This window comes from Tenebrio molitor, chromosome 9 (assembly GCF_963966145.1).
Source record: "Tenebrio molitor chromosome 9, icTenMoli1.1, whole genome shotgun sequence".
In the NCBI taxonomy this organism is placed as follows: Eukaryota; Metazoa; Arthropoda; class Insecta; order Coleoptera; family Tenebrionidae; genus Tenebrio; species Tenebrio molitor.
Window position 1 is genome coordinate 19,532,493 of NC_091054.1, and position 10,695 is coordinate 19,543,187.

Genomic DNA, 10,695 nt, shown 5'->3' on the forward strand with positions numbered 1-10,695 from the left:
TTGATTAAGTGGCCGAACGAAGCGCTTGTTTTTTGGTTTTTAAACTAAACTGTACAGCAGTTTTATTAAACATTTTTTCTTCCCAATTGTTTGCAATAATTTTACAAGGATAACTAGAGACATTTAACAGTTTTAGGTCCTGTACACACCTCAACTTGACGTCTGAAATCATTACAAAGAATAAACACATTGAAGACTCGCAAATATAGCATCGTTAATCGAAGTGGAAAATATTAGTACCTATTACATATTCCTTGTAATTACGGGATAATCGGTATTGACCTTTAAAACAGAACGTTTCGGTATTGATATTTAAAGCCATAAAATGAACCGCTTGCGCCAGTTCAATCCAAAAAAGACATTTAAATTCACGGCAAGATCATTCATAATTGCAAAAAACTGTAATTTGGTATCGGAAACCCTGGGGATATCAAAAAAATCTTCGACGTTCGTTCCTTACACATTTTTCCATTGATAATAAAAATCTCTCCGTATTTGATTCGGATGATTGGGTTTTAAAGGACACCACCGCCGCCTCCGCATACTTCTCTTTTGCTTGTCTCACGGTGGAGGCGAAACCGCGACACTTTCGACACTTGACCCCAAACTTGACACAATAAATCCTGAAGGAACCTTCATTCACCAATTAGCCGAGCCGGAAACCTTTGATCTGGCTAAATTAAGTAACTTCTTAAACTGGTCGAATATACGAGTTACGTAAGAGATAGGTTTTGTGTTACGATTTCAGGAAAAGTGGCTTTCTAAAAATCTTATCTACGCACTCTTAACGACATTTGTAGTTTAGTAGATTAGCAGAGGATTCATGTGCATGTTATATAATTTCATCTTCAAAGTGCGGCTATCAAAATGAAATAGTATTATATTGGAAAGAGCATCAAGAGAAGAAAAGGAGATTCGTAATTACATATACATAGGTATATTTATTTATAACACTTTAAAAAATAATAAAAACAAAATATAAAACAACTTTCTGACTGAACCAAATCCAAGGTATTAAAGTCCATTTTTTTATTATAGTCCGATGAGCTTAGTCCGAATCAAGAAGTCGACATGACCTGCGTCTGTTTTCGACATTTGACAGCAGTGCATGGTTCTACCAATATTTGAAAATGTATTTAGGCAACATGAGACAGATATTGTCTTCTTTCGTGCTTTATTGGTATTTCTGCAAATTCATTCCTCCGTTTTAATTTTATCTTTAAAAAAACCGCTCCCTTCAGAATGCTTTTGATAACTATTTACATATCAACTAATAGGTCAGATATATTAAAAATTGTTGAAAACAGCACTAAACAACCACGTTTAGACTGTCTTTCTTTCTTCCTAGATTTTGTTTCGGCAACGCCATGAACACAAAACAACCTCTATGAATTAGTTTACCCCCTTACCTGTTAACTTCCAGTCTTGCAAGTTTCCGCGCAATTCCAATATTGTTTTTGCAATTTACAAATTCTGTAAAAGGATCTGTCCACATGCTTTTCGTTGGCATCATACGGAGGACATTTCAAGCAAAATTAAACAACATTATCCCAAATAACGTGGTTAAAACGTAACCTAAAAATTTGACGTCGCTAGTGGAATAAACGTACAATTCGCGTCTTGCTCTAATCGCACATGCTAAAGCGAGATGCATAGTGGGACACGCTTAATACAATACGTACAAGAATTCAATAGTTTGTTTACATTATGTTGAAAAGAGATAGCAATATGACAGTTGTTCTGCTTTTTAATTGATACATCGGACTATAATTAAAAAATGGACTATACTTACTTTATCCAATACCTGTTTATTATGAAGTCATATCATAACAATGCCGATTTTGAATATATTATGAGCTCTATAAAACACTAGTGTTTTTATGAACCCATAATTAAACTGTTTTTATAATTCAGTGGACTTATGAACCCATAATTAAAAACAGTTTATTGAACATCAAAAAGAATAAGAACTGTTACAGAAGGAGATGTTAGATAAAACTATGTATTACACTCGTGCCTTAACAGCAAATAAGTCACTCAAGAAACATATTAAGCCAAGCTCTCGTGGCTAAACATTTCTTTCGTGACTCATTTGCCTTATAAGACACTTGTATAATAAATAGCTATTTTTTAATAGCAAAGAACAAAAATATTTTTCAGATTTAATTGTTAACTAAAAATTATCGCAATTTCCAACAATTATTTATTATTAACGACGATAAATAGAACACTGTAGATTTAAATATAATTTCAGATACATAACCTCACTTTGATCAGTAAAGTAAAATTTTCATGTGAAACCCAGGAAAATTCTCGATATTCTTAAAAGAACTGTTCTTTGCAAAAGAAAAAGTTCACACAACTCCTTGTTTTTTGAAGATGTGACGTTTGACGCCAATAGTTTTATAACTGACGAAGCTAGACCACACGTTACCTGGAACAAAAATAAGACCGAGCTACTTGACCAGAAATCTTTTGAACGCTCTTTATTATAACTTGGTTTTCCAGCAAAGATTTTTTCGTTGACAATAGTTATTTACAGTAAAAGTGAGGAAGGCAAGCTTTCGCTCACGCGGCCTTACTCTCCAGTGCTGTACTTGGTTTTGTTCCTTAGAAATTGAGGGGGTCATTCACGAAACCTGGTAAGGCTCGATAAGACATTGCAAATTCAAAACCATGACAACTGATATTGTTGGAGGATTGTATTTGCCGCTCGTTAACGATTTGCAAATTATCTGAGTTTCGTGAATGATCCCCTTAGTCTGTAACTTTGTACTTAAAATTTTAAATAAAAATAAATCACATTTTTGGACGGATCTGTTGCTATGGAAAAAAATAAAATACAAAATAAACAAAGTTCTGTAACGTCAATAAAGTGGCCGTGTGCACGTTGTGGAAATTGTGAAAATGGATGATGAAGAGTTATATGTTCCTGATGATGTTCTGGAAAAGGCAAGTGTCGCAAGATACTAAATGTTGCCTAAAAAATCAAAATTACGTTATCAAAAAGAATTGCAAAAATTTACGAGTGAATGAAAACCATTGAGTGAAAGACAGTGAGCGAAAAACGATAAGCAAAGCGAAGTGAATGAAAGAGGAACCTTCACCCACTAGTAACTATGGATACAGACTCACTTTCTAGGGAGGTATCGAACGAAGGATTTATAATATTTTGGCTACGTGATGTACTGATTTTCAGCTTTTTATTTCATTTATTAAAAACTCGACATCTACAACGGCCACTTATTGCATAAATTGGTGAAATTAATCTATTAAAAACTGAACAAACCTGTCTAATTCGCGATCACATATTTTAGAAACGAACCTCCAAATCGTCTTTTGTTGATCGGAATACTGTCGAAAAGGCATTCCAGCAAAATGTTTATTTTTTATCTCTTCCAGAACGACAAATTTTATGAAAAAGGGATAAAAAGAATGTTTGTCTCGTTCCTGTAAGTGGCTGTGAGATTAAAACATTACAATTGTGAGATAAAAATGTTTATCTCAGAAAATATCTTAGAGAGTGACAGCATAAGGAGTTCAAACAATTACACATAGGAGTATATTAATTTATATAATAAATCATAACCGGAATGTTCCTCGAAAAACTGCCTGTACTTATTTAATACTGTTTTAGAATAAAACAATGACCTGTTTGAGTTTTTTATTTATTTAAGTATGTAATTCAGTTTCTTTGAAAAATTTTGCTCGTTTTTTTAAATATACATACAGGGCAAGTCACATACCTAAGGGTTATTTCCGAATTTATTTTGTACGCAACCAAAAATACCAATGACGCTGACTACTTGATACCATTTACAATGTGATTTAATTTAGTAATCAACGTAGGTATGTAATTTGGCTAAAAATGTCACAATGACGTTTTCCTGTTCTGATTAATGAAATCAAAAATTAAATTCATCAACTGTCATTTTGACATTTTTAGCCAAATTACATCTACCTACGTGGATTACTAAATAAAATCACATTATAAATGGTATCAAGTGGTCAGCGTAATTAGTATTCTTGGTTGCGTACAAAATAAATTCAGAAATAAACCTTATGTGACTTACCCTGTATAATTTAACAGCTGAAAGTTTAGGAATTTTGTGCAACAATTTGATTTATTTAATATTATTTTAATCATTTTTATAATTAAACATTAAAATTATTAAATTAAGTGAACAGTTGAATTTCCTTTTGTCTTGTATTTGTATGTACATATTTCTATGGTCAAATTTTGGCATAAACTACATTTTTCTGTTGTACATAGTGGGGGTGCATAAGTAAGCAACTGAAAAAATTTAAACGACAACAAAGTAAAACATTATATATTTTGGAAGATCTTGTTATCTTCTATCAACAAAGTTGAAAACCCTTTGGCTATCTGTCAGAAAATTGGTTGGGCTCATTTTGTGAGATATTTTTTTTATACGAAAATTGACTGATATGTCCTGTCACAATTGGAATTCGCCGTGACTGAGTGGAATAGAGAAAATAATTTAGAAATACAATTTGACTTGTAATGCATTTTTGCCAAAAATCAACAGTATAAATTGAAGGAATTCTACTCCTTACTCTACACTTGCGCTGTATATAAAGTTGCAATCTAATGAAAAAAAAATTAACTACACAAAGTGGTGTATCTGTTTTCAATTATCTGCCCCAGGTAAATCGATAAGATACATTTCCAGTTATCATCTATAATTTATAAAGAAATCAAGTGACCTGGTGCTTGCTTTTGTTTCCGTTAACTTATGGCTTAGTTTCATGGGCTGTCAAACCGTACTTACATGTCAAAACTCATTTATTCAACGATGAAGCAGTGATACGAATGATTCTTTTGAGAAAACAACTTCTTAGAACTAATCAATGACACTCTTCCTCTTTATTTTCCTACTTTAATAAGAGCTACGTTGTTACTTTAAATTAATGATTTAATTTACAATACAATGAGGTTATGTACCTGAGAGAAAAGCTCAAACGTACCTAATAAAAAGAGGACCTTCATTTGTAAAAGAGAAAGAAAACTATGGATTGCTTGATCACAAAAATTTTTGAACGCTCGTTACATGAGTCTCTTTGTCTAGCATTGTGGGCACTTTTATAAAGTCCAATCCGACAAAGTTAGCGAATTAGAATGACATATTATTTTATTCTGTAAGAAAGTAATCTATTACTGAAAGTGGCACGTAGTGATACGAACTTTAACGGTTATATCCACTGTTTCGAGCATTTGAACTTCTCAGCTCATTTCTCTTCTGATTTTCTTCCAAGTTCGCATAGTTTTAACTACGTTTGAGAGGAAAATGGACGTCTTTTTGAATTGTGCAACATTTTTATTTTATCATCTTATCACGATCGATAACTAAAATTGCAACTAGACACTTTATCTAATCTGCCATCAAATAACAATACATAATTCATTTTATCGTTACATCACATATGCAATGATGTTATAACAGATTTGATTTTTTTTCGAAATTAAGGAAAACAAATAATGGTCCAAATTCTCTTATCCGTTAGTGTTACCGGGAACCAGAATTGGAATTTAGTTAGTGTGTTTTGAAATAATTAGGTATTATTTTCAGTAATAATATCACAAGAGAGTGAGAATAAATTGAAAATAATTCGACAGATTTTCGAAAACTTGTTGCCATCTGGCAACAAGTTTGAGAAAGAATATGGAGAATTATTTTCAATTTATTCTCACTCTAGAGGGGTATTCGTAGGATTATTTTTTCATGAGTACAAAATCAAAAATACAAAAAAATATATATATATATTATCGCACTGAATCGTTTTTCGTTCATGTTCAACAATTCATGACACTTACTGTCAAATTGAAAAATACGTTGTCACTAAAGAAAAATTAAAACAAAATACGAATTATAATTATTCTCACTATAATAATGATACAATTGGACAGATTAAGATATAAACATGAAAAAATAATCAGTTAAATTAATAAATATTATTCTTGACGTGTGCGGTGTTATCCATTATGCTTCAGCCATATTTTTACAGGTGTCTTTGAGTTCACGGTATAAACTATAGACAAATAAAATTGTCACATTTTTTGTTAATTTATTCATTCCGGTTTTTAACGGAACTAATATTTCACACATATTCTTTAAGTTTTTCTCATTAAATAATAATCCAGAGCTTTTAGACAATACGGCTGTTTTTTGGATATCTGCCAGTCCGTTTTACTCTAAAAAAAACTAGAAAAAACTATGTGAAATGATTTAAAATAAATATGTTTCCTTCGTCGATGATCGTTACATATTCGTATTTACATAATTATTTATTTATATCGGGTGGTCATTTAAATTTATCATAGTTGGCGTTGAAGAGTCGATTGTGAACGCACTATACAGATAATGGATCACAGATCAGTTGTTTAAATCTTACGCTTTTACACGAATGATGGGTTCACAAATCCCTCTTCAACGCCAACTTTGAGGATAAATTTAAATGAACGCCCAATATAAGCAAGTATATTTGGTGTTATCAGAATATCTTGAATTGGCGAAACACACGTTACTCATTTACGATAGTACTATACTACTAGTATTATACTACTACACAATACCGAAATCTGTACAACGCTCTAAAAGTTACTGGACTTTTGAGTCGTAAATCAAAATAGTTGTAAATTATCTAGACAATTGTAAAACGTATATTTAATAGAACTGGCGTCTTTGCAGAAGTTCTTATGAATCAGTAAAATAAGTATGTAATTAAATCTGTTAAATTATGATCCACGCAATATATGACTGTTACTATTGTTGGTTGGATGGAATTTTAACAAAAGGGGGTTACGCTTTATGACTTAATAACTACAAACAGATTTAATATAGGAAAATAAACAGTGTTATATTTCATTGGGAAATTATTGCACGAAATTACCTCCAAAGGGAATAACTGAACGTTTACGTTGCCACTAAAAATATTAGCATCAATAATCGATATATTCTTTTACGAATTTTGTGAATTATCTGTAGCGTCAAATGAATTTATTTTTTCAAGCATGATTGGGAATCTATTTGGTTTTAGTGTGGAAAATACAGTTCCAGCAAACAATCAGGTGAATTTTATTTTATCTGTCCGATTGGTAACTTCATATTTTATCGTTGGTTGATCAAAACATACCGTATTTGTGGCAATTAATATGTCCGTGATTAAACCACTAATTTTTTCATTGATTTATGTGTGTTACTTTTTAATTTATTAATTAATGCATAATGACAGCTTCATCTGTCGAAAGCACAATTTTAATTTATTTCATTACTTTTATATCGTGCGTTCATTTAAATGTATCCTCAAAGTTGGCGTTGAAAAGTCGATTGTGAACGCACTACGGATTACAGATCACGGACCAGCTGCTTAAATCTTACGCTTTTACATGAGGGGTGCATTCACAATCGACTCTTCAACGCCAACTTTGAGGATAAATTGTAATGAAGACACGGTAGTATTATTTCTTGTTTTTTAAGACGTAAGTACATTTAGATTTTAGAACAACTCATTTTTTAATGTTGAGTTTGTTACTTATCTTTAGGGCCCGGATTTTAGGCAAAATGGACTATTTTTATTTTTTAAGGCACATGTATGAAACTTGTCTATAAATGATTTCTGGCTTAATTAGAGTAATTAGAGCCATATTTGATTCTGCCTATTCGGCCTAAAATGCCCTTTAAATACCTATTTTACCTTTTAACTGCCTGAACATGCCTAAAATGACCAAAAATCAATTTCATTTTTGCGGTTTTTTCCCAATTTTCGAATTCTGGGAAGTTTACGGTATTGAAAATGTAAAAGTGGTACCTCAATAAAATTTACAATGCTTTATGATTTTAAAATTTAAGGAGATGTAATTACTGAAATGTACAAAGTGCAGTACAATACAGGAATTACTTTTTCGCTTTTACGGTTGGGACCATGATGTCAGCGGTAAATACTCCGACAATACCTAAGTACCACAAACCATTAGACTGGACTGGCATAAATTACAGAGTTTATCTGTTTGCCTCTGTTCGAAGGGGTGCAAGTATACGCGGTCTAATGTTTTCTGATACTTAGGTATTGTTAGAAGCTTTAACGTTTATAAAATGGTCCTTGCCATAAAAACGAAAATTAAAATCCCGAAGTGAAACAATAAGAGAAACCTTAAGGGTGTCATTTTCTAAAAATTTAAGAAATATAAAATTAACCATCTCCTCTGAAATTTGGTGGGAGACGTAAATATAAGCATTACAAATTTGTCATTTCTCGTTTACTTTATCTCCGTGCAGTGGTCGTGTTTCTTGTGAACCTGTTTAAAGTGAACATAATGCCGAAACAAAAAATTAGTTTACGCGAAAAAATATTACAGTGGACAAGCAAGAAAGATTTATATGAAATAAAATCAACCCGAGAAATGTTTTGTAAAGCTTGTGGTAAACTGGTAAGTTAAGCATAATTAAAAATATGTCATTTTATATTTTTTACTTATTTGAAAATTTTATTTTTTGTAGTTTATATGCGAAAAAAAATGTCACTTGCAACAGCATGAGCAAACGGCCATCCATAAAGAGAACATTATGACACCGCTTCGGCAAACGTTGCTGACACAGAACTTGGAGGAATCGGCAAATAGTACATTCAATATGGAACTTTGTAACGTCTTTTTAGCTGCCAATATACCATGGCACAAACTACAAAATCCTGCGTTTCAGAATTTTCTGACAAAATATTGTGGTAGAAAAATTCCGGATGAGTCTACTTTACGGAAAAATTATTTACCAAAATGCTACAAAGATGTATGAACATCTTTTAATATTTAATTTAAAATTATTTTCACTTTTAGACTATTGACCGCATTCGGAATGAGCTGGATCCTTTTAACATATGGGTTTCAGTTGACGAAACAACAGATGCACTTGGGCGATATGTGGCGAATTGTCTGGTTGGGAAACTTTCAGAAGATGAACCTGGAAAATCTTATCTTTTGGCGTCTAAACAATTAGAAAGAACAAATCATGAGACAATAGCTAGATTCGTAAATCAATCTTTAGGTAAGGGTTTTTCACTTTTTTAAATTTATTTTGATTTAAAATTTCTATGCGTAGAAATCTTGTGGAGTACCAGAGTTGTTGCTGAAAAGTTTCTTTTGTTTGTAACGGATGGAGCACCATATATGATAAAATCTGGTAGACACCTTAAGGTGTTTTATCCAAAAATTGTGCATGTCACATGCTTAGCGCATGCTTTAAATCTAGTGGCTGAAAAAATTCGCTATCAATATGAAGATGTGGATAATTTAATTTCGAACGTGAAAAAAATTTTCGTTAAGGCACCTTTGAGAGTTGAAATGTACAAAGAAAAACTAAAAGAAATGCCACTGCCTCCACAGCCAATTTTAACACGATGGGGAACATGGCTTCAGGCTGCTATGTTTTACAGCGAACACTTTGATTCCATTAAAGAAGTAAGTATATAAAAGATAAGCAAATTAATTGATTGTTAAACTGTTTTTAACTACTCACAGGTTGTCATGTCCTTTGATGGAAGTTCTGCTGTTGCTATTCAAAAAGCACAGTCTATAATGAAGAAACCCGGAATAAAAAACCAATTAATTTATGTTCGCAGTAATTTTAAAATAATCTGCGAAAGTATTACTCAATTGGAAAAAAATGGGTTACCTTTAACCGATTCAATCAAAATTGTTGAAAACGTATTTACCTCCCTAAAAAAATCTCCAGGCCCTGTAGCAGCAGTAGCATTAAAAAAACTTGAAGATGTTACTGAAAAAAATCCTGGATACAAATTTCTTCTAGAATTGGCAAGAATTTTTAGAGGTGAAGATGTGCCGGAACATGACACCAAAATGGAAGAAATTTATTACAAATTTGCGCCCATTACCTCTTGCGAGGTAGAAAGAAGTTTTTCAAAATATAAGTCCATTTTGGTGGATAACCGACAATGTTTTAAAGTAGAAAATTTAGAGCAATATCTTGTATGCAATGTAAATACGTAACAATGTAAATAACTAACAAACTTGTAGTATTGTATATTAATTAATAAAAAATAATTAGTAAATATCTTGTTGTGTGTACCTACTTAAAACTTTAAAAACACATTTTTTAATTTAATTAACCACAACTTTAAGGACCTAGTATGGCTTATTTTCAGTTTTTAAGGGACTATTTGCAGTAGTTTAAGGGACTATTTTAGGCACCTATTTCCGACTTTTTAATTGCCTAAAATCCGGGCCCTACTTATCTTATTGCGACATTATACTACACGTGAATGCAATTTTAAAGGAAGAAAGAAAATTAGAATTTTAAAAAACAGACAAAAAACATACGTATTTGTAAAACAAACATCATATATTTGTTTGACTTTTAAAGTTCGTAACAAAATTTTCTTTACCTGATATGAGTGACGTATTTCCGTAATTTTGAAAAGCAGTTCTTCTTTACTTTACACTTTGACATAATATTGTAGTTGCAAATTTTTTAAACCTCATATGCCTCCTTTATGCAAACACTGCAAGACGTAAACTACACGACCAACAATAGATTTGGTTCTTTTGAAACTTCCTGCAAATGACATTTGACATTTAAATATATTCATTAAGTAACCCAGTTTGTTCTACCACTGTAAACTAGAAGAGTGCTTAATTCTCCTCTAGCTTTATTTGATCTATTA

General features: G+C 31.7%; 1 protein-coding gene across 1 annotated transcript; it reads left to right on the plus strand.

Moving 5' to 3' along the window:
• Positions 1-7,276: 7,276 nt before the first annotated feature.
• Positions 7,277-10,085, plus strand: LOC138139181 (uncharacterized). Its single transcript, XM_069059374.1, has 5 exons — positions 7,277-8,449; positions 8,520-8,804; positions 8,852-9,059; positions 9,114-9,472; positions 9,533-10,085. The coding sequence occupies exons 1-5, from the start codon at positions 8,336-8,338 to the stop codon at positions 10,019-10,021; spliced, it is 1,455 nt and encodes a 484-aa protein (XP_068915475.1). The 5' UTR covers positions 7,277-8,335; the 3' UTR covers positions 10,022-10,085.
• Positions 10,086-10,695: the final 610 nt, after the last annotated feature.